Source organism: Lampetra fluviatilis, chromosome 16 (genome assembly GCF_964198595.1).
Source record: "Lampetra fluviatilis chromosome 16, kcLamFluv1.1, whole genome shotgun sequence".
NCBI classification, from domain to species: Eukaryota; Metazoa; Chordata; class Hyperoartia; order Petromyzontiformes; family Petromyzontidae; genus Lampetra; species Lampetra fluviatilis.
Genome location: NC_136290.1, coordinates 6,362,078 through 6,385,930, shown reverse-complemented (window position 1 = coordinate 6,385,930; position 23,853 = coordinate 6,362,078). Strand labels below are relative to the sequence as shown.

Genomic DNA, 23,853 nt, shown 5'->3' with positions numbered 1-23,853 from the left:
CGTCATAGCAATATGGCGTGTTGCAGGATTATTCTTATGGGATTAAAAGCGTTCGAGTGCTCTATGATTTGTATCGGATTCTAAGTGCTTTCATTGCGAATATCAAACGAATATCAAAACGTCCAACCAACTTTCCTTCGGCCATTTGGACGTGACTTTAATTGGTAACCCTGTAAAAAAACGAGCCTTACCCTAAATAATTAGGCACAACATTAGCCAGAAGCATCACGTTGAAAAAACAGATCGGAAAGGTGTGCGAAAAAAACACGTGAAAGGGGATTCTGATTCGATAACTGACCGCAACAACACGGGCAGCCGCCAGATGAACTCTACGTGTAGCCGCCCTCTTCTGGTCCAGTGCCGAGATGTTAACTACCTCGCCTGGTATGCAAGAGGTCGTGGGCTCGATCCAGACCCTGACGCCTGCTGTATATTTGAAGTTTGCGTGTTCTCCCCGTAGATTTTTCTCCGGCTCCTCCGGTTTTTCACCCCACCTTTAGAAACATGCGTTAAGAGTATTTGACTGCGATACATTTCCACATGACAAACCACTTCGTTAAGCTATCATTTGTGGTCATGTCACTTCCTAAAAAGAGCAATATAACTCAGTAGGCCTTACCTGGTAAATATATAAAAAGTTTCAGTCTGGGCATCAAGCACCAACACTGAAATTGGACGACCAGATCAACAGCATCCTTCGAACAATAACGGGCACACTGCAACGCGTTCCCACCAAATGGCTACCCCGTTCTTGTCAACGTTATGCCAGCCAACTTCTCGCGGGATGTCACGACATCAAACCAACTGGGAAAAATCCGAAGAAGTGTAGACCTTCCCGTTAAACCAGTGTTATCTAATTTTCCCCAATAGGACATCATCAGTGTGAGGGCCGCCACAGCGCCCGCAAGGGCTCTTTTCACTCGTTGTGTTTTGTCGTGGGCCACACGTCAGGGGCCGCACTAAAGGCCATCAGGGGCCGCCAGTGGCCTGCGGGCCTTGCAATTAACACCGCCGCGTTAAACCCAAGACCTGCCGGCACATTTAGAGCCACCCTCAAGGCCTTCTTCCCATGGGGTTCTCGTTGTTACGTAGCTCTCAAGTAAAGTCCGACTCCCTGTCTGTGGTGTCAAATTAATTTCAATGAAAACACGCAGCAAACAAAAGGTCATGCTACCACAGCAACGAATGGATATTTATACTCAACTAATCTGTTCAATGGTATACCCACGACACAGTGACATGCGAGTAATGGGGGTTATTTGACCGTTATCACGCTGATCATTGCGAGCCGTGGAGGCATAGAAGCACAATACAGTGGACCCTGCTGCATTGCCCTCGACTGCCCACCACTTAGCCTCACAACAGCTTACAACATCGTCCAAGCATCTGGGCACAACCCTGCTTGGCTTCCGTAATGGGACAAGATTGGACACATTCCAGATTGTTTGATCACAGGCATTGCGTTTTATTACTATTCATAATTTTGTTCATCCAGCACGATTATTGTAGTAGCGGCGTGTCGTATAGCTCAGGTGTGGTGGTTGCGATTTGTGGGGTGGTCCAAGAGGTTGTCAGCTGTGAGCTGCCGAGACTCAGCAGAGACACACGCGGCCTCCGTGGCCCTTGGCTCCTGCAACACACGCAGGGGAATCAAAGTAACGATATGTGCGTACGTATGTTGAACCTCTTTCGCACCGTACATTGACAACTGTCCTAATCGGCGGTGCGTCCAGCAGAGGAGAAGCTTTGTGATGTCTTGCATCCATTTGAGTAGCTGGTTGTAGACGTGCACCTTCAGTGAGACTTGTCGTTAAGATGATACTTTACGTGGACTTATTATACCATGGACCAAGAGAAATGCAACTGAAGGTGTGTGAAAATATAATGCGCACGTTTCTCAATCATGAGGTCGTGAGTTCAAATCTTTCACCACCATCATTGTCATGAATATCATCATTTAACAAGCAGGCATCATCAGTCACATCATCAACAACAGGAGCAGCATATTCTTGGTTCTTTCGGTAAAGTCACGTAGAAGGAAAATAATAAAATAAAAGAAATATAAAACAATAAAAATTCTCACGACGTTTCGACTGCAACATAAGCAATCATCATCAGGTGTGAAATAGTAGCAGCATCAATGTCACTGCATTGGGATGATAAAAATGAGCACCACCTAGTTGGGGTCGCACCATTTGGTGGGAAGTCATCGATGGTTGTCCTGTTGAGAAAAGTGTCCCTGGCAAAGGAATGCAGATATATCCATCACTGGCTCAGGACCACCAACATAGACGAGCACCATTCAATGCTCGTTTGGGCACGGATTCACACATTGTTTTTGTTCAAGCAGTATATCATCACACCGACAGCGTCAATTCCCAGCCGGTGATGAGACCTACCCAGCAAACTGCTGAGGAACGAAGCGTAAGTTGCATTCCCAGTTACAGCGCCGGGCAGCGCGGGATTGCGCCGAGTGGTCGTCACGCTGAAGGGAGGATCCCCCATGCCCCTCACCTCGATCTCCACGATGTGCCAGTCCGGCAGGCTGGGAACACGAACGAGAGTTATTCGGGATTGCGGGTTACAGAAGAAATCGCATTAGAACTCCTCGACTGCAGACTACCGAAGTCATCCTGATTCGCAATTGGTTTTTGGGTCAGATCGCTGCGTGAGTACGATGTGTGGTCTAAACCCTCCTCCACCTGACACAGCCAATTCATAAAAGTTGCCGCGTGATGAACAAACGTGCCGATTTATCACTGCTTCAGCAGCACCACCGGTGTGTTGGAGAGCAATTAATGACACTTACCAATTGAGTACGGACGTTTCATTGGTGATTACAACCAGCATCATCAGGCAGTTGCCAGAAATCGGAAAATGTTGTTCAAGTCGAGTCGAAGAGGGTTTACGACACGCATTTTACTGAAATGATCTAACCCAATAATTCAATATAAATCGTAACATTGGTCACGAAAGCCTACGTGATCAAAGTCACCCAGATAGCCAGGCTTTAATGAAGGTAGTGATGATCTACGCCTGTAATTCTCCACGTCTGTGGCACAGATTGGTGGATCATCCATGCATCTGTGGGTTGGTGAAGGCAGGGAGCATAGATTCCAAAGCGTAGTACAGTACAACAATGTATTTGCCGCACCGCCCTCTACTGCCCACAACGTAACCTCGCTGCCACTTGTAACACCTGTTTGATGCACACGGTGGTTACCCATAAAAGCACTATCCAGGTTTGCCCCTGCTTAGCTTCTGAGAACAGATGAGTTGAGGAACATTCTGGGACATCTGTACAGTAGATCACGTGACTTCTGTGTGGCCACTCTCACTTTGAATTCCTCCCCCTCTCCCGCCCCTTGTGGAAAAAAACAGACGCTGCTCCGTGCAGCAGCGTCCAGCGCCTCGTGTCGCCTCTTCCTCCCTCTACTCATCTCTCCTGACCCTTTGTACACATTTCCATCCTTTTCCTCTTACTTCCACTTTCTTTCTCTTCTCCCCTTTCCCGTTCCGTTTATTTACCCGCGCATCATAATCCTCGTCCCTACTCCCCGTTCGCGCGGCGTGCCATGGGCACAACAGTCGCCAGTTCACAATCAACGTGCGTTGACAGTATTTGGCTGCTATACATTTCCACGCGATGAGCCACTTGGTTGAGCTATCATTTGTCGCCAGGTCGCTTCTGAAAAAGAGCTAAACAGCTCAGTGGGCCTTACCTGCTAAAATAAAAATTTGTTTCAGTATACTTTAGTTTAAAACCGACCAAATACATGACCGGTCGCAAAAAGACGAGCTGCGCTTGAGCGGCCGCTCGCACGCACGCACGCACCTCGAATCGGCCACCAGTCGGCCGGTCACGCCGTCGAACCCCAGGTTGTGCGCGGCCATGGCGGCGGCCGCCATCGTGTTCACGTTGTTCGGGGCCAGAGGGCAGAGGCGTCGCACGGGGCCCTCGTACAAGACGCGGCGAGCAGCCCCTGGGCCTTCCGCCAGTGACTGAGCATTCGCCTGCCGAAGGGCACCCTCGAGCTTGAAGCTCGCCGGGTGTTTGGTCATCGTGACGGTCAGGGCCTGCGTAGGCAAAACGGGCCCAAAGGGGGAGGTGCACAATCAGGCAAAGGTTAAAACGGTAAAGGTGCGGCCCCGCGACATTTTGCTCTCACCACTGCAAGCGGAAGGGGCCTCCACTACAGGGAGCTCTATAGTGAGACAGCATTCCCTCGTTATTCGCATTCCTAAAGAGGGACTGGTCCCCTCCATAGGAATGTGAAGTTACCACCACCACTGTATCTAGGCTACCAACAGTGGTGGGATATATGGCATTGTGGCTATTCTCTAGATCAGAGGTTGGCAACCCACGGTTCCGGAGCCGCATGCGGCTCTATAAGGACTGCTTTGTGGCGTTATTTATTAAGGGCCGCTCTCTCGTATTCACCACACGCATTGCGACTCTTGAAATATTTAGGGTTTTTTTTATCGAATTTGAAAAAAAACTGCTCTTGTTATTTTAGTTGCTGACCCCTGCCCTAGATCATGTGACCTAAACATACGATTGATAAATGCCGGTATGTTGTTCATGTCAGGTAATTCAAATTGCCGAGTATCAGGTGGCATACATACCGAGCGACATATTGAACAGTGGTAAGCAAACTTGCAATGAAGGCCACAAAGTGCCAACATGCACAAACCACCGCTAACGCAGGGACACACAAATATAAGACAATGATTACAGGCTACAACTCAATGCAAACGCATGGCACAACAGCTCTCCACCCTGTCGCATGACACCTGTTTGCGTACCAGAACTTATATTTTGTCCGAGCGGTTGGTGGCTATGCACGCTTGTAATTCAGCACTGTGGAGGCGATCGTTGGTGGATCACACAAATGTTGTGAAACTCCATTCCCGCGGGTGTCGAGAAGCCATTCCCTGGCTCGCCAGTAGAACGCGGCAAAGCGAAATGTAGACTGCACCTGTTCTACCTGTATGGGATAGAGTGTTGCCCCCTCGCAAGTGTTTCTCCAGGTGCTCCGGTTTCCTTCCACGTGTAAAAACTCATTAACTGACCGATAACATCTTAATACAGAGATGACCGCAGAGCTTGGGCAACCGTTGGTAGTGCCGGCTCACCACCTGGCTGCTGCCTTGCCCACTTTTCTGCGGCTCCTCGCGCCTCTTGGAGCCGTTCTCTCTGCCTACGATGGCGAGCAAGCACCGTGCGCATTACAAGCCGACGTAAAATAAGTATAACCCGTAAAAACGAAGTTTTTCACTATAAATCCTTTATATGCGTGGCAGCGAACTTAATATAAAGGGATTAAAAAATATATTCGCCTGTGGAGGATGCGGGGATCGATCCCGCGACCTTTGGCATGGGAAGCGAGGGCGCTACCAACTGCGCTACTCCGCCACGGCCTGTGGAGGGGTTACGCTCTGGGCTCTTACACTGTGCGTTCTATTTGAATATATGTAAAATACATTTTTTTTGCCTAAAAAGTGTAAAATGTTGGGAATTTTTTTTCACGAACATTAATTGTCTCGCACAACGAGTCTGTGTGGAAAATGTCAGCTCGATTGGATCACGGGAAGTGGGTTAAAAAACGACCGAAAGATTTGCACGGTCGTAAGCAAGCAAGCATGCAAGCAAGCATGCAAGCAAGCAAGCAAGCGAACTTAATATAAAGGATTGAAAAAAAAAGATTATTGTAAGATATCTTTTTTTCTTAAAAGTTCAAGCGCTGGGGACCTTGAGCGTGCCTCGGTCGGCCATTTTCTGGATGTCGTCTCCTCCCCAGAAGGCCCCAGTGGGCACGTAGAGCGTGCGGCCGTGCGTGGCGCTCGCCTCGCGCAGCCGCCTCTCCGTCGCCGCGTCGGCCAGGGCCGTCGGAGAGCCCACCTGGGCCGTAGCGGGAGAGACTTTGACGTCGTTACCAGCGCCGCCTCTGGATTAGCACTGTTGGCTACGTGCGGTTGCGAAAAAAGTTCAGCGTACATACGGACATCATCAACATCCTAGATTTGAAGCTTTCGTGACTGCAAGGATTCATATCCTTAGGTTTTTTCGGTAAAGTCACGTAGATAAAAAATTAAATTAATAAAAGTAGAAAAATAAAATATATAAAAAATAAAATAATAATATAATAAAATAAAATACAAATAAATTATTACATTTTTATTTTACTTTTTTTTATTTTTTATCTACGTGACTTTACCGAAAAAACCTAAGAATATCATCAACATCATCATCCTTAGCATGGTGGGCTACGTACGGTGCGAAAAAAGTTGAACGAACTACCATTCAATCACCAATAGGTAAGTTTTATTTGTATATTTTAGGTGATTTGTTTACGTTTCCTATACTTTGCACTCCAATCGTGTGTTTGTATTGTTTGTTGTTGTAACGTTCTGACCTGCCCCGACTGGACATCTGTGAAAAAGAGCTTTATAGCTCATCGGATTCCTCCAGCATAAATACAGATTCTGATTCCGATTAGCACGGTTGGCTACGTACGGTGCGAAAGAAGTTCAACGTACGTACATGCGTGCAAGGTTTGCTTTTGAAAATGACGTCGGGGGATGCGTTCCTGAAAGGTGCGACGACAAACATTGAAACGTTGTGAATCCAATCTTGATTGGAAGCTTTCGTGACTGCAGGAATCCATACTCTTTGGTTCTTTCGGTAAAGTCACGTAGGTAGGAAAATAAAATAAAACAAAAAATAACATATCACGACGTTTCGATCACAACACAAGCGGTCGTCCTTAGGCTTGAACCGGCAGTTCCACTGCTGGATTATTTTTTTCCGCCTGAGGACGACTGCTTGTGTTGCGATCGAAACGTCGTGATTTGTTATTTTTGTTTTTATTTTATTTTTCTACCTACGTGACTTTACCGAAAGAACCAAAGAGTTGTGAATCCACGCGACTTCCAGGGTGGTGGTGGAGGCGGAGGCTGAAAGGCGACAGGACGTCGAGAGAGGATGGATGACGTTGAGGCGACGCAAAATGACATAAAATGGGAAGACGTAAATCGGGGTATTGCTGTAATTCGTTTCTGCGTTTGTTGTTGGGATTATTTTGTAACAGTTGTTGAGCACAAAATTAGGGTAATCATAAAATATACTTAGCTTACGCTACCAGCCGAGCAACAGTAATCATATCACACACCAAAAGAGGCGTGATAATATAGGATTACAAATACCCGTCGTTAGTAGTATGAATAATGAAGTCCCTCCAGAAAAACGCGATTATGCGATCGCATGATTCCATGCAAAATCAGCCAAAGTCCGCATATTTATGCGGGGGGCGCGTTTTTTCAAATACGCCGCACTTTCGCCGCATAAATTGCAGATTTCCGCGCGCAAAATATGCGGGCTTGCATGATTTCATAATCCCCGCATTTTCGTTGCAAAAAGTCACATATATCTTAGCAGAAAGTTGAAAAATGTTGCGTTTACTTCACACAAGCGCAGCCATTTCCCCTGTTGCCATGGGAACGTTATGAATGGACGTCACTCATTACGCGACATCATTGAAAAGCTGCAAACCCCGCGATGCCAATGAAACCATGATGAAGCCCGCAAATCTTTCTCATTTGCCAACAAACATAAGCGCAAAAGACCGCGCAAAGCAGTTTCCCAGTGTGTTACATGACAGTGGGGGCAAATTATTTTGCACTCCGTGCAACTGCGTGTTGGACCACAGGCGGAAGTCGACGCTGGACAGTAGTATGTAAATTTACATTACTGTAAGACTGTACTGTTACTGTATTGCTTACGTTACTGTGCACTGAAAACACTTATTTTAACAGAAGATGTCTGTTTTGTATAGCTACCTCTGCAAAACAGGAAGCACACATTTTATTTTTTAATATTTTATTTATTAAATTTTACAGAAGTTGTAGCATATTCATTTTGTAAAGCTACAGAACTTGTTCGACTCAATGTTTTGTAAGTTTGAGCCATCTGTTTGTTAAGGTCTGAAATAAAACAAGATGAGAACTTAAATATTCCCAGCACTTTCTGTGATGTAGTATGCTTGCTTATCATAGGAAGTAATAAGAAATGACTCTTTACATTAAAGTAGTAGCCTAGTGAATAGGGTGTTGGGGGAATCACTTTATTTTCTCTTTTTCATCAACCGCAGTTTTTGCAAGTTCCCGCAATTTTTGCAAGTTCCCGAAATTTAATTGCGTAAAATTGCATAAATATCCCGCATATTCCATCGCATTTTTTTAAGAAAACGTGCCGCATAATCAACGATTTTTGCCCGCAACAATCACCAAAAAATTCCGCGTTTTTCTGGAGGGACTGATAATACAATAAGAAAGGTTTTATTTAATAAAGTGTCATTCATGCTAATAGCACCTGACAACGCTGCACATTAATTATAATATATGAGGACCAAATCCCATATACAGCCACTACCAAGCAAATTAAAACCCTTACTACCGAGAAAAATATTAAAAAATTAAGATATTGCGCCACAATAAAAAGCGCGAACAACAAAAATGTATCGCCACAAGGAAATGAGTCACATCCCAAAACTTAAGTGCAAATGCTTATCTCCCCAACGCCGGCTTCACTGACTCCACAAGAAAAGCGTTGTCGATGCCACACGTGCACCTCACTTCTCCACCCCAGCTGCTGCTGCTGTTGCTGCTGTCCGAGGACACGCCGCGAACGTGTGCCCATGACCCCAGCTCACCAAGTAGTCTGCGTGCTGCAGGAACCTCTCCCCAAAGTCCCTGGAGATGTTTGGATGAGAAACCTCCACAATAAGATCTGCCCTCCTGTGCAAAACACAAAGACAAAGATCCCCCGTATAGCCTTAACAGACCGTTGGGGGCAAGTGCTGTTAGCGAGCACCTGTGAAGGCCGGCGCGGCATACGATGGGGTGGGTGGTCAAGACCACGCCCGGCCGCCTTTGTCTCCCCAGTGGCGATGTTTCCACCGCACCAGGTATTAATTGAGGCCGAGTTGACCTAGGGGAGGTTCAGATAATCGTCATTGGTGTTGGCCTTAAGCGGGGAATCGAACTCAAGTCGCTAGGTTTGTAGCAGCGTGCGCTAAGCGCTACGCGCACACACACACAGCGCCAGGGCGAGTGATATTAGCAAGCGACCCTTAAGGTCGCTACAGCAAACGATTGGGGAGAGGACTCTGTAAACATGCCACGTTTGGCCAACGTCGGGCCAACGTTAGCAAGCGATTGGAACCGTTTGCTCAACGTTGGCACAACATTCAATTTACTGGGAAGTGGCAGTGGGTCATGCACAGTGCTATGATATTAACCCGGTGACCTGAGTTTGGGTTCCGGCCACTGCGAACATGGACAGCAAGTGATATCTGATCTCATTATGGTCCTCCTCCTCTTCACCACCATGCACCGACGAGTATGGTGAAGTATGGTCAAAGGAACCCCCATGACCAACACAGCATGGGGGAAGACTTCATTAAGCCCCTCCGATTAGCACGGTTGGCTACGTACGGCGCGAAAGAAGTTCAACATACTTACATTTAGCAGTGGCCTGAAAGAGAGCTGTAAACTTGATAAAATAAGGACTCAAACTGCAAGAGGTAAATGCGGACACCCCGCGCCCACCGTGGATTTCAATAGGCAAGCGTACGCACGTGCTTATTCAGGAACTAATGGTCGTGGGTGACACACATCTATGTATTGGTGCTAAGCATCGCTCAAGTTTCGCCGAGATGGATTTGGAATAAAATCTCAAAAGAATGTCGTGTTCTGTTTGCTCATATCGCTTATGGAAGAATCAGCCGCTAGAATCCCATGCAAATGGTTGGAAATGTTAACATGGTAATCGGCGATCGAAGAATCTCGATTCCTGTATAAATCGTCCAGGATGGAATCTAGAAATTGTGTATGATTCCTGCAGGGGTTAATCCAGGATTGATTTGAGGGATCACAAATGGCTCCTGCAGGAATAATCCAGGGTGGACTTTTAAGAAGCAAATAGGATTTCTGCAAAAATCATTCAGGATGAGATTCCTACATTACATCCTGGATGTTTTCTGCATTAATTCATTGATTCCTGCAGGAATAACCCAAGATGGAATCTCGAACTCACAAAATGTGAATGCAGCAATCATCCCGGATGGAATCTAGAAACCTTCGTAACTGGGTAAGATTACTGCAGGCATCATAGAGGATATAATTTCAGGAACTGCGTTGCAATTCCTGCAAAAATCTCCCAACTCCCGTGGCAATACTGAAGGTTCACCAGATGTTGTGGAATTCATGGTCAGGGCCAACTCACCTCTCGGCAAATCGCTCCAAGTCATGCAGCTGCTGATCCGGCTCCACGTTTCCCTGCATGCGCTCAGCACTCCGGTTCCACACGAAGGCGAGCTCCAGGCCGTGTGTTCCGCCTTCCCTCTGCAGCTCCCGCACCAGGTACTCCCCTGTGGATAGAGAAAGTCGTTTTGCAGATCCGCTGCTGGATGAGGGCATCTCCTCGCCGTGCAGGTCGTGTGGGTTACTTGGAAATGCTTCACCGCGCTCGTCAGTGCGGGTTGGTGAAGACAAGGAGCATAGATGTCTGGAGCATAGTATAGTACAACAATGAATGTTTACACACTCCTCTTCGGTGACAACGTAGCCTCCCAGAAGCCTACAATGCATGTTTTGTGCATGGTGGCCGCCGATCCGAGCACTATCCAGGCTCAAACCAGCTCAGCTAACGATATCTTAAGAGATTTGGCGCATTCCGAGTGATTTAAACCAATTAACGAATCACCATCAGTCGATAATTATCGCTTATATATAAACGAACTGCTCTTTTGTGAACGTCCACACAGAGTACAGTACAGCAATGGATATTACTGGTAGGAACCTCCTGGTTACACCAGCCCGCAGAGGATTATTGTGTCCGTCCGTCGTGTATCCAAAAATGGGAGGGGTGGGGCTGGGTGAAGAGGGGAGGGTGGGGAGAGACTGGGTGGGGAGAGTGGGGAGGGGCTGGGTGGGGAGGGCTGGGTGGGGAGGGTGGGGAGGGGCTGGGTGGGGAGGGTGGGGCTGGGTGGGGAGGGTGGGGAGGGGAGGGCTGGGTGGGGAGGGTGGGGAGGGGCTGGGTGGGGAGGGTGGGGCTGGGTGGGGAGGGTGGGAGGGGTGGGGCTGGGTGAGGAGGGGCTGGTCACCCCGTGGTGCCCTTATAAAACTCAACGTTTAACCTACTCACGCCGGCTTGTGCCCGCCCTCACAGTCGGCCATATTTGCGGAATACACCACGCCGCCGTTGACCCTGGCCAATGACCGAGCAACCCAACGTTCCTACCAGCTCCCTCTGCAGAAATGTGTTTCTGCACTGGCCTCTGGACAACATCACCCCCGTAGAGCCGTCTATATCGGTAATGCCAGATGATTCTCATTGCAGCAGGAAAGATGAGTCACTAGGGCGTGGGCTGATGGAATTCAATGGTCACTGCTTTGTAGGAATCATATTTGCTTCCTTACACACAAAGTGCTTGCCACAAATGAACCACAATACATTGCTGAGCTCTTCAAGAAACTGCTTTTGGCTAGCCATCGAACAAAGACGGTCACCTCCAAGACGCTGGGTATAGTGAGAAGACCTCGTGAAAAAAAAATCGCACTCGACAATTCACCAAGTAATACAAAGAGCTTGAAAATCTGTCAAATATACTGGTCCCAGAAAGTCGCAAGATTATTGTCGCTATCGTCGGTTTGACGAAATGTCGTCGTCAGGGAAAACTCAAAGGATCGTTCAAATGTAGCGACAAAATCGCCGAATTGGCAACCCTGCTTGGGGCGCAGCATGGACATCTGTGAACAAAAAGAGCTTCATAGCTCATCAGATTCCTCCCGGAAACATAAATGTTCTGATTTTCATGTTGCCTGTACTACAGGTTGCTCGACCAAATCGCACCTCAAAAATCACGCCACGTAATCAGCCATCGCCTGGCAACTGCTTTGTCCACGTGCGAGCGAGTCGTTGCGCAACAGGGAAAACCACGCGTCGGACGTGACGATGAATCGTAGCTCGCGAGTGTTGCACGCAGCACGTGAAGAAACGGGTCGCTCGAAAAATCGCCAAAGAGATTCGGTGGCTTGAGGTCACAACCGCTCGTGTTGCAGATGTAGTGTTGTACAGACGGACTCTTCAACGTCTTTTGTAGCACACACTTTTATTCGTCTTATTAACACAGTCCCTATGCACTGAGGGGTATACGGTCCCCTCACCCGTTACACTCAGAACGTACAAGCCCCCGTACCCTACAGGCTACTTAATATCCCGCTCTTTCAGTGTCCTCTGACTGGACCTAGGGAGATGTCTCCCGACCACTGGTTACTCTGAACCCTAGCCCTGATAAGGGCTGGAGGGCTTGGTCCAGGGTCCTAGGCTTCTTCCGCCGTCTTGGGTCTTCGTGTAGTCCAACTCCCCGAGAGCTCTCAGCGCTCTGGCTTTATACTTGTTCGTGGCCGGGTTGTCCAATCCCCGGCCACCTTGTGGAACCCTGTGATTGGTCGTTCCCAATATGCTTTTCGATCCCAATTCACCCTATCTGACCCTGACCGTTTGGTCACGCGGGAAAACCTTGTTTACGGTCAGCTCTCACAGCTTGTGAGACCCTGACCGTTAGTTTGAGCGGGAAAACCTTGTTAACGATTTGCTCTCCGAGTTTGTGAATATCGAGTGGGTAACTCTACTACATCACCCTCCCCTTCGGAAGCCTCAGCCGTCCCGGCTGTTACAAGCAGAAAATCCCCATCAATGAATCAAAGTGTGTGTGTGCCACAACCAACAAGAACAGGAACATCCAACAAGAACAGGAACACCCACTATAAATACCCCCCCCCATCAACAACGCAACATATGTACATAGTCAGAACCAATCACAAATAACGACATTCGCGACGCACAACGCATGCAGCATTCAGCTGCCGCAAAAAAAAATGATGGGCAATCAAGAAAAGCGACGCGATCTAGCCCGTGTGTATTTCGCGGGCCCGTCGTAGGGGATGGGTGCCCCTTTCCGGGCTGCAGGCTGACCAGGCATCCTGGCAAAAATGTCAGCAGGGGCAGGAGACCTCTCTGCGTGGACCCTTGGAGCAGACGGGTCGGGCAGCCTGGCAAACATGTTGGGCGGGTCAGGCATCCTGGTAAACATGTTGGGCGGGTCAGGCATCCTGGCAAACATGTTGGGCGGCTCACGGGGCCTTCGTGCAGAGACTCGTGGCTCGCACGGCTCCCTCAGTCCCGCATCATCTGCGGGAGGAATGAGACGCCTGCGCTGTGGATTAGGTACCAACGGGGCGACATCCAGCTCGTCGGGCATATCACACGCTCTTTCAGTGTCCTCTGACTGGACCTAGGGAGATGTCTCCCGACCACTGGTTACTCTGAACCCTAGCCCTGATAAGGGCTGGAGGGCTTGGTCCAGGGTCCTAGGCTTCTTCCGCCGTCTTGGGTCTTCGTGTAGTCCAACTCCCCGAGAGCTCTCAGCGCTCTGGCTTTATACTTGTTCGTGGCCGGGTTGTCCAATCCAAGGCCACCTTGTGGAACCCTGTGATTGGTCGTTCCCAATATGCTTTTCGATCCCAATTCACCCTATCTGACCCTGACCGTTTGGTCACGCGGGAAAACCTTGTTTACGGTCAGCTCTCACAGCTTGTGAGACCCTGACCGTTAGTTTGAGCGGGAAAACCTTGTTAACAATTTGCTCTCCGAGTTTGTGAATATCGAGTGGGTAACTCTACTACACAGACAAAGTCCACATGTTAGAATCGACGGCCGCAATCCTGATAATAGTTTTTTTACCCTTCTATCTGGCAACAAAACTGACACCTTTTTACAAGGAGTCATGTTTGCATAGACCACAATACCTGCAGTCATAATGCAAACAAAAAACACAACTCTGATAATGTGCACTGTCCTTGAAGTTGATTGGTCCACACCCGAGACAGCTTTCCTTAGAGCCTAGTCTCACATGGGTTGGACCAGATGACGCCAGTTATGTTTTTTGTTGGTGTAATGCGGGCGAAAGCGACCTTCCGGATGTGACGTCACGAGGAGGCGGAGCCAGGTGACGTGGGTGAAAGGTAGGGGGTCCTTAAGCGGGTAAACCGGAAGGAGAAGGCAGTCGGGGTGTGAATGGAAAGGTGTGGGGCCACGCGGGCGTACGAGCCGAGGGGGCACCGTCAGAAGCGGGAGCCAACCCTGGGAACAGTAGGGAGCTACTGGGAGGTGTAAAGCTGCAGATAGAGATAGGCAGTAAGGTTGTGTGTGAGGAGCAGCGGAGTGGCTGCCAGGAGTCGCAGGAGCGACGAGAAGGCGAGACAGCACGAGGCCGTGAGAGCTGCAGCAGGAACAGCCAAGGGAGCTGTGTGAGAGTACAGCAGCGGAGCTGCTGTGGGGCTGCAAGAGCGACAAGAACAGCAGCGGGGCTGCTGATGTGGACTGGAGTGACATCGGAACCAGCACAGAGAGAATAAGAGAGACAGCCGTGTGGGGACGCAGTACGGACCGAATAAAGGACACTGAGCCAGATATCGTGGTCAAGTCTTTTATTACACTGGGGTCAGAAGTGAAACGGCATGTCTAAGCAAGTAAGGAAGAAAATTCCCCCGGCGCCAGCATCGGCTTCTTCGTCCGACGACGACGAATTCCCTCCGACCACGGATTTTGCTGGGGTGGTGGAGGAGAGCCCTGCTGAGGCGAGCACGGGGACGGGCGTGGAAGATGTCGGCGCGATGGCGGGTCCGTCAACAACATCGGACGCTGAGCAAAGATGGCACCAGGTGGCAGAACAACTGGAGACACTCAAGGACGTCCTGGCGCATCTGTGTCATCTCGTTACGCCAAGGACGACGATGGAACGAGAAGGTGCTCCACGGGCCGCCACGTTGCCTGCCCTGCCGCCGCCATTGGCCACGCGGCAAGAAGACGCCATCTTGCGCGCTCCGCGGCGCCAAACCGCCATCTTGGCCACGCCGCGGGCCGACGCCATTTTGAATTTACCTCCACAACAACCATCATTGGAAGACGGCGTGAAGAGGAGTCGGAGTCGCCACCTTACTACGGTTAAGGAATTCTCTATCGGGGGCGATTGGAGCGCTTTCGCCTGCCGATTTTTGGCGGCGGTTCGTTCAGCAAGATGGACCGATGCGGAGGCCTTGGAAGTGTTGCCGACTCTACTGGACGACGAATCTGTGCGATTTTTCCGTTCCATAACGGCCGATAAGAAGAAGACGTTATGTGGAGTTTTTGAGGAAATGGCCGACGCCTATGAGCCACCTGACGACGCGCATCGGCGATTCGCTCAACGACAACGAGCACCCGAAGAATCGCCCGTGGCGTTCAGGGGTGCGGTGTTGGAGCTGGCCATGGCGGCATATCCTGACACGCCACAGGATCTGCTCGAGCCCCTCATATTGGGAAAAATGCTGGAGCTGTCTCGGGATCTGGGGATCCCCATGCCTGTGTGTGGGCATGAGAAGCTCACGTCCCGGGCGGCATCAAAGTGTCTGGACGCGCAGTTTAATCTCCGTCGCTGGAAGCAAGTGGCGGCATGGACGGGTGGGCCCGTCAAGGAAGGAGGCGCGATGGGGTGGGACCCCACAAAGGCGATCTATGTGCCGGATGAGCGGGGTCCACAGGAGCTGACGGCTGCCTCCTCTCCATGGCCGGGACGCGGAAGGCCGGGGCCGCGCGCTACGCCATCGGGACGGGGCCGCCGGGACGCAGGACCTGCGCTTCGGCGCAACGAGGCCGATTGCTTCCGCTGCGGCCGTAGGGGCCATTACGCCAGAGATTGCTGGGCCCGCTTCCCGGGTCCGCCGCAGCAGGAGCCCACAACACCGGACAAGCCGACCAAGGAACCTCCGAAACAGGCATGTCGGCACGCACCAGACACTCGGCAAGGCTTTACACCTCACCCACCAACTGTGTTGCGCGATCCTATTGTTGTTGTTAAAGAAAGGCCATCGACGGGGCCTTGTCATTCAGTTACGCAGTGGCGCAAATTGGCACGGAGAGTTGTCGCGGCCGCTACGGGTTCGTCCACTGTACCGGGGTCCATACAAGGTGTGGACGTGCGCATTTTGGTCGACTCGGGAGCGTCTGCGACTATTATATCGGATGTCATTTTCCATCTGTTGGGCATTCCGCCGGGGGCTGTGCGTCCGGTTTATGGGTCTTGCGTCGCTGCAAACGGGGGTAGTATGGGGATTGTGGGCCAGGTGGATGCTAAGATATCTATAGGGGATGTGTCGGCTTCGGGCGTTGTGTTAATATCGAGATCTTTGGCGGTTCCTTGCTTACTAGGCACGGATTTTTTGGCTAAGATGCCCATTTTGATTAAAATCAATGAGAATTGTATTGAATTGCCGGGGGGCCGTCGAATCTCGTTTCTGCCGTCGCCCTGGGGGCGACCTGCTTCGGCCGTACAGGTGCAGGCGCTGTCCGTCGCATCTGTGGACATCCCACCTGGTTCACAGATGCTTATACCCTTGCGGTATCGGAAGCCCCTGCCCAATCGGCTAGGAGCATTAGGGGTCTTGTTGTCACCATCCGCCACGATAACAACGGGATTGGCGTTAGTTGGGGCACAGACCATCGTCCAGCCGGATCAATTACCGGTTTTACAGGTGCTTAATGCGGGGGTGGAAAACATCCGTGTTCCGGCCGGTACGGTTGTGGCACATGCCACTACGGCGTTCGCGACGCACGATTGTCCGCATCGCCGAGGAGTGGTCGCTGGTGTTTCCGAGCCAAGGAGTTCGGATAATCGTTGGATCGCTACCTTATGTGACGAAAATTCTTCCCTGTCCGTGGGGCAACGTGATGCGCTGCGTAAATTGTTGCTGACGTATTCGGATGTATTCAGCTCCGACGATTTGGATTTGGGACGCACATCGTTGCTTTCCCATCACATTGAGACGGGCGACGCTGCCCCTATTCGGTTGAATTCGCATCGGATGAGTCCAGCGGAGCGAGAACACGTTCGGGGGGCGGTGGAAGACATGTTGGCTGCGGACATTATTCGCCATCTAACAGCCCATGGGGCGCTCCTGTGGTCTTGGTTAAGAAAAAGGATGGCAACTTGAGATTTTGTGTCGATTTCCGGAAATTGAATAAGATATCGGTGGCAGATGCGTACCCCCTGCCGCGTATGGACGACTCCCTTGACGCATTGTCGGGGGCTAAGTTCTTTTCCACACTGGACCTCTCTTCGGGATTTTGGCAGCTTCCCCTTGACGAGTCCTCACGGGAGAAAACCGCATTCCGTACGCCGCAGGGGTTATTTCAGTTCAACTGCCTCCCGATGGGATTGAATGCGGCCCCTGCTACGTTTCAAAGATTGATGGAGCTCGTTTTGACGGGGTTGCAGTGGGAGACGTGTCTTATATATTTGGACGATATTATTGTGTTCAGCCGCACATTTGAGGAACATTTAACGCGGCTGGAGACAGTGTTCACGAGGATGCGCTCTGCCAATTTGAAATTCAAACCAAAGAAATGCCACCTACTGCAACGGTCCGTCCGTTATTTGGGGCACATTGTGAGTGCCGAGGGGGTGTCCACGGATCCGGAAAAGACGGCGTGTGTCCGGGATTGGCCGACTCCGGCCTCTGTGGGGGATGTTCGATGGTTTTTGGGATTTGCCTCGTATTACCGAAGATTTGTGCCGGGGTTTGCGACGATTGCGAGGCCCTTGCATCTCCTTACGGGTAAAGGACGGAAATTTGTTTGGGGAGAGCCGGAAGAGGCGGCCTTTCGGAGTCTGCGCGATCTATTGGCTACGGCCCCGACATTGGATTATCCCGATTTTGATCGCCCTTTCATTCTCGATACGGACGCGAGTGACACAGGTATTGGGGCGGTATTATCACAGTCTAAAGGGGGCGTAGAGCACGTCGTGGCGTATGGTAGCCGAGTCTTGTCGCCTGCGGAAACACGCTACTGTGTCACTCGTAGAGAACTTTTGGCGGTTGTTTTTTTCCTACGGCAATTTCGACCGTACCTTTACAGTCGTTCTTTTATTGTGCGTACGGATCATGCGGCCTTGCAATATGCACTTAAAATGGACCAGCCATCGGGACAGTGGGCACGTTGGTTGGACACGCTGCAGGAGTTTTCCTTCCAAATTCAACATCGGAAGGGAGTGCGCCATGCGAACGCTGACGCACTTTCCAGATTACCAGGGCGCGCCCCTTGTAAATGTGCGTCGGGGACGCATAGGTGTTCGCCGATTCTCAACCCCCCTCAGCCGCTCACGTTGGCCGTCGGGAAGTCGGATACTCCGATGGAACCGGGACCGACTGATGGGGTTTTGAATCTGCCGCGGTCTGTCTGGATTCGGGAACAGATGATGGACGAGTCGTTGTTGTCCATGCGGAAGCGGTCTATGAGGGACAAGGGGAGTCCGAGTTCGGCTGGGGGGCCGCGAACCGCTCTCCGAGATGGTCTGCTTATGTGGCAAGAAAGGTTCCAGGAAAGCTGGCGTGTGGTGGTACCAACGTCCTTGCGATTTGAGTTGATTAGAACTCTCCATTGTGACACACTATTGCATTTAGGGGTGCAGAAGACCTTGTTGACGTTACAACGTCATTATTTTTGGAACGGCATGGCGACAGATGTCGTAGGGCACGTGCGCGCGTGCCCTGAATGCGCCCGGCGTAAGCCGCCTAAACATCCTTACGTGCCGCCTCTCCAGTCAATTCAGGTGTCTCGAGTCAATGAATTGGTGGCACTGGACATATTGGGACCCTTCCCACCATCGGCGAGGGGAAATAAATATTTGCTGGTAGGGGTCGAGTATCTCTCCCGTTGGCCGATGGCCTGGCCGTTGCCCGATCAGTCGGCCGCGGCCATCACCGACGCCTTTTTGTTTGGGTACATTATGGACAAGGGGGCGCCGGAGAGACTCCTCACGGACCAGGGCCGAAATTTCTCTTCTAAATTGTTGGCTGAAGTGTGCGCAGGCCTTGGGACTAAGAAGATACGGACATCTCCATACCATCCGCAGACGGATGGTATGGTTGAGCGGCTGAACAGGACATTGTCTGCCATGCTTTGCCATACTGTGAGTGAACAGCAATCGGATTGGGATCTGCACATCCCCGGAGTGCTTTCAGCGTACAGGATGACGCCCCATGCGGCTACAGGATATTCGCCGTTTTACCTTATGTATGGTCGGGAAAACGTGCCTCCGGTGGATGTGCAATTGGGTACTGGGGTGAAGGGACCTCGTAAACCACTCCCTGAATACATTCAGGACACGGTTCGCCGGGTTACGGAGGCGCGGGAAAACGCCCGCGTGGCTACGGCCAAAGCCCAGGCCCGGAACGAGCGGTATGCTCGGCGGTCTGAGGGGGAGTGCCCCTGGAAGGTGGGAGACCTGGCCTGGCTCCATTGCCCGCAGGTGCGGCCGGGGACCTCTCCTAAATTGCACAAACCTTGGCGTGGTCCTGTGCGCCTCATTGAGGTTCCCAATCCACAGTCGGCGCGCGTTCAGTTTGGTTCTCGCCGTTGGTTTGTTCATACGTCGCGGTTGAAACCATATGTTGCTCCCCTACGTGATGCGTCATCTCCCAATGTTGCCTTGCCGGGGTCTGTTGCTGCTGACTCTGACTCTTCCCCGCCTGCGTCCATTGATCTTGCTCGAGCGCCTGTCGTACCTGTTCCAGACAGGCCGACCGTGACACCGCGGGGGAGGAGTGGGCCTGCTCGGAGGGCGCCTGCCAAGGCTGCGGGACCTTCAAGCCCGGCGACCCTTCCGACCCCGCTGCAGGCGCATTCGCCAAATATGACCAAGACTGATTCGTCAGGGACACGAGATGTCGGTGGACTCCCAATCGCAGCAGGGGAATTACCCCCTGTCATTTCTCGTGTTCCATCGCGTCCCCGTTCTACAAGTGGGCCGCCGACCGTCCGGGACGGGCCGGCGACCCGCACTCGTTCCAAATCGCTTACGTTTCGTTGATTGTATGTTGTTATTGTTCTTGTTCTTGCCATCGTATTTATCGCATGCTTTCGTACGTTCGTCGATGTTACTTGTGTGTTGTTCTTGTTGTTATATTGCATGCTTAGTGTCCTTTAAGGGGGAAGGTCGGTTCACCGCATTACGCTTTGGTGTTGTTCAGCCGAGGTCGGCTGGGTTTTTTCTATGGGGGAGGGTGGTGTAATGCGGGCGAAAGCGACCTTCCGGATGTGACGTCACGAGGAGGCGGAGCCAGGTGACGTGGGTGAAAGGTAGGGGGTCCTTAAGCGGGTAAACCGGAAGGAGAAGGCAGTCGGGGTGTGAATGGAAAGGTGTGGGGCCACGCGGGCGTACGAGCCGAGGGGGCACCGTCAGAAGCGGGAGCCAACCCTGGGAACAGTAGGGAGCTACTGGGAGGTGTAAAGCTGCAGATAGAGATAGGCAGTAAGGTTGTGTGTGAGGAGCAGCGGAGTGGCTGCCAGGAGTCGCAGGAGCGACGAGAAGGCGAGACAGCACGAGGCCGTGAGAGCTGCAGCAGGAACAGCCAAGGGAGCTGTGTGAGAGTACAGCAGCGGAGCTGCTGTGGGGCTGCAAGAGCGACAAGAACAGCAGCGGGGCTGCTGATGTGGACTGGAGTGACATCGGAACCAGCACAGAGAGAATAAGAGAGACAGCCGTGTGGGGACGCAGTACGGACCGAATAAAGGACACTGAGCCAGATATCGTGGTCAAGTCTTTTATTACATTTGCATTATGACTGCAGGTATTGTGGTCTATGCAAACATGACTCCTTGTAAAAAGGTGTCAGTTCTGTTGCCAGATAGAAGGGTAAAAAATAACAATTATCATATTTTTACTGGCAAATGAGGTTCCAATGTTGCATGCGACTGTCGTTTGGCTCTGGGCGCCTCTCGTGGGAATTGCGAGGTGCAGGACACAAACCCCTGGGGTGGTGAACTCCTCTGCGAGGGCACGCTGAGAGCGGTGGTCAAGGCGAGAGACTTTTCGATGGAAGAGCAGAGCGCGGAGGGAGGGAGGGGTGAGAGGCGTGATGGTGGATGGGTACATTACCTAGGTGGCCGTATCCCACGATGCCGACCCGGCGGCGGGAGTTGCTTGAGGCTGAGCACATGTTGGTTCGCGTGGATCCTGATGGTGGATCGACACACGTGGAAGCCTTCCGTCACCGGGCGCTCTCTGTTGTCGCGTTAGTTCTCTCTTGCAGCCACGCAACTTCGCTACAATTGCACGTCTCCATTGTTATATGCCGACGTGTCGTCGTCCTCCGATTAGCGCGGTTGGCTACGTACGGTGCCAAAGAAGTTCAAGATCTCCCCGCATATCTGCCTCTAGCCTCTGTGTCGCTTCATTCAACTCTGCTCCAGCCTCACTCTCTGCACGTGCCCCCCTCTCTCTCTCTGTGAAGGCCTCTCTGCCCATTCACTTACAAGCGTGTGTCTGGCCGTCAGTCGGCTCTCTGTCGCTTCTCGAGTTCCAGACAGATTACTCGTCTGGATGTTGCACTCACACGGTCCCGCCTCTTACTTCTCAGACAGCTCGATGTTGTCTGTAGCTGACTTTCACTCAAACAAAACAGACTTCTCCCGTGCGTGTCTGTGTGTGTATCTCTCACACACACCTCCCTGTCTCCATGTCTGTCTCTGTAGGACTCTGTCCCTCATTCAGCCCAGATTGATTGTGGGTTGCTTCCTACACAGCTGTCTCCCTCTGTCTCGCAGCCCAGACAGACCTTCTAGGCGTCCTTTCCCGCTCACAGCTCTCTTCGAGTCTCTCACTCCAGACAGACGCCTCACTTGTCTGTCTCTCTCTCACAGATCTCACTCTCACTGTGTGTGTCTCTCACAGATCACTCTCCCACTCTCAGTGTGTCTCTCACCCTCTCACAGATCACTCTCCCACTCTCAGTGTGTCTCTCTCTCACACAGACCTCTCTCCCACTCCCACTCTCAGTGTGTCTCTCACAGACCTCTCTCCCACTCTCACTGTGTGTGTCTCTCTCACACAGACCTCTCTCCCACTCCCACTCTCAGTGTGTCTCTCACAGACCTCTCTCCCACTCTCAGTGTGTGTGTCTCTCTCACACATACCTCTCTCCCACTCTGTGTCTGTCTCACACAGACCTCTCTCCCACTCTCACTGTGTGTGTCTCTCACACATACCTCTCTCCCACTCTGTGTCTGTCTCACACAGACCTCTCTCCCACTCTCAGTGTGTGTGTCTCTCTCACACAGACCTCTCTCCCACTCTCACTGTGTGTGTCTCTCACACATACCTCTCTCCCACTCTGTGTCTGTCTCACACAGACCTCTCTCCCACTCTCAGTGTGTGTGTCTCTCTCACACAGACCTCTCTCCCACTCTCACTGTTTGTGTCTCTCTCACACATACCTCTCTCCCACTCTGTGTCTGTCTCACACAGACCTCTCTCCCACTCTCAGTGTGTGTGTCTCTCTCACACAGACCTCTCTCCCACTCTCACTGTGTGTGTCTCTCACACATACCTCTCTCCCACTCTGTGTCTGTCTCACACAGACCTCTCTCCCACTCTCAGTGTGTGTCTCTCTCACACAGACCTCTCTCCCACTCTCAGTGTGTGTGTCTCTCTCACACAGACCTCTCTCCCACTCTCACTGTGTGTGTCTCTCACACATACCTCTCTCCCACTCTGTGTCTGTCTCACACAGACCTCTCTCCCACTCTCACTGTTTGTGTCTCTCTGTCTCTCCGGCGGCAGCTGGCCCCAGGGCTGTAATTGCACAACTTGTGAACGCCCCCTGCACACACCACGAACCCTGACCTGGAACTGAAGTGCTTGCTGAGTTGTCACAGAGCAAGGCAAATGTTGGTTTGTCTGGGTCCTTGTATCGAATTCCCACCACGGTAAGGGGAGCCCTGCCGATGACATCCCAATTTACTAACAACAACCCCACTGCTCAATGAAGATCTCCCCAAACTTACCAACTTTTTACTCACTGAGCTATATAGCCGTGTTAATCACGCGGGGGAAGGGGGGGGGGTTGGTTGACCATACTTCACCACCGTTGCTTTTCTTATGGGTTCGTGAAGTTGCGGCATTGGTGCTTAAGCGCCCCGGGTCAGACAAATCACTCGCGCCACTGACGTGGGCCGTGGAGGCTAAGTGGCGGAGCCAGGTCAAGCACAGCGCCGCTGCGTTCACCACCGCGCAAACCGCTGCAGGTGAAACTTTAACGCATCGGTGAAACTTTCCTTCGAATCGACTTCATTCTTCATTGGGGGGGGCGGGGGTGGCCACGAGGATGCGGTGACGAGTTGATCAAAACCAAAACCCAATGTCATCACGCGCAGTCGCGCAACGCGTTCGCGCGACGCCCCCGTTGCCACTTCGAGGCCGATGTCGACAACCACCACGGCGCCTGTGCCAGGCTAGGTGCACTTTGAGGCCAGGTGAAGTGTCGAAAACCTCGCCGAGAGGTCTAGGGACAGACCCAGCAGTTGCCATGGGTTGGCTGACTGAGATGACTGGCAGATGCACACCAGCTGTGCCCCCGACTTTGCCAAGTCACTGTATTTTATCCGCCCGGCGCTCCGCTCGTTGTTGTGAGCGTCGCTTTTCTGCCCTGCGTTGTTGTTGGAGGGCGACGGCCTCCAATTGTCCAGTTGCAGCGTCATTCACGAGCCTCCTCCTCCCCCACAGAGGCCGATCTCGACATTGCTGATACCAGTCTTCGGCAAGTCCACTCAGCTCCACATCCTCCTGTACCGCATCAGTTCCTTCTCTACTCCAGTCCGTTTTGTGCTCGTTTAGCCCCCCCTCGATCCGGCCAAACAGAAGCTGCTTGGGCACGCGGTGGCTGGGCATGCGGGCTACATGACCCAACCAA

At 51.6% G+C, this 23,853-nt stretch overlaps 1 protein-coding gene across 3 annotated transcripts; it reads right to left on the bottom strand.

The window, feature by feature from the left end:
* Nucleotides 1–1,483: 1,483 nt before the first annotated feature.
* ASPDH (aspartate dehydrogenase domain containing) lies at nt 1,484–22,727 on the bottom strand. Of its 3 annotated transcripts, none has more exons than XM_078863447.1 (8): nt 22,644–22,727; nt 21,042–21,119; nt 10,286–10,430; nt 8,712–8,796; nt 5,753–5,902; nt 3,836–4,077; nt 2,400–2,545; nt 1,484–1,630 (listed from the first exon to the last, which is right to left on the bottom strand). In XM_078863447.1, exons 2-8 carry the CDS (start codon nt 21,100–21,102, stop codon nt 1,593–1,595), a joined length of 867 nt encoding a protein of 288 aa, XP_078719573.1. In that variant the 5' UTR covers nt 21,103–21,119; nt 22,644–22,727; the 3' UTR covers nt 1,484–1,592. The 3 variants fall into 3 exon arrangements, with proteins under 3 accessions (XP_078719573.1, XP_078719572.1, XP_078719571.1); XM_078863446.1 differs by lacking the exon at nt 22,644–22,727 and adding an exon at nt 22,079–22,116; XM_078863445.1 differs by lacking the exon at nt 22,644–22,727 and adding an exon at nt 21,958–21,980.
* Nucleotides 22,728–23,853: the final 1,126 nt, after the last annotated feature.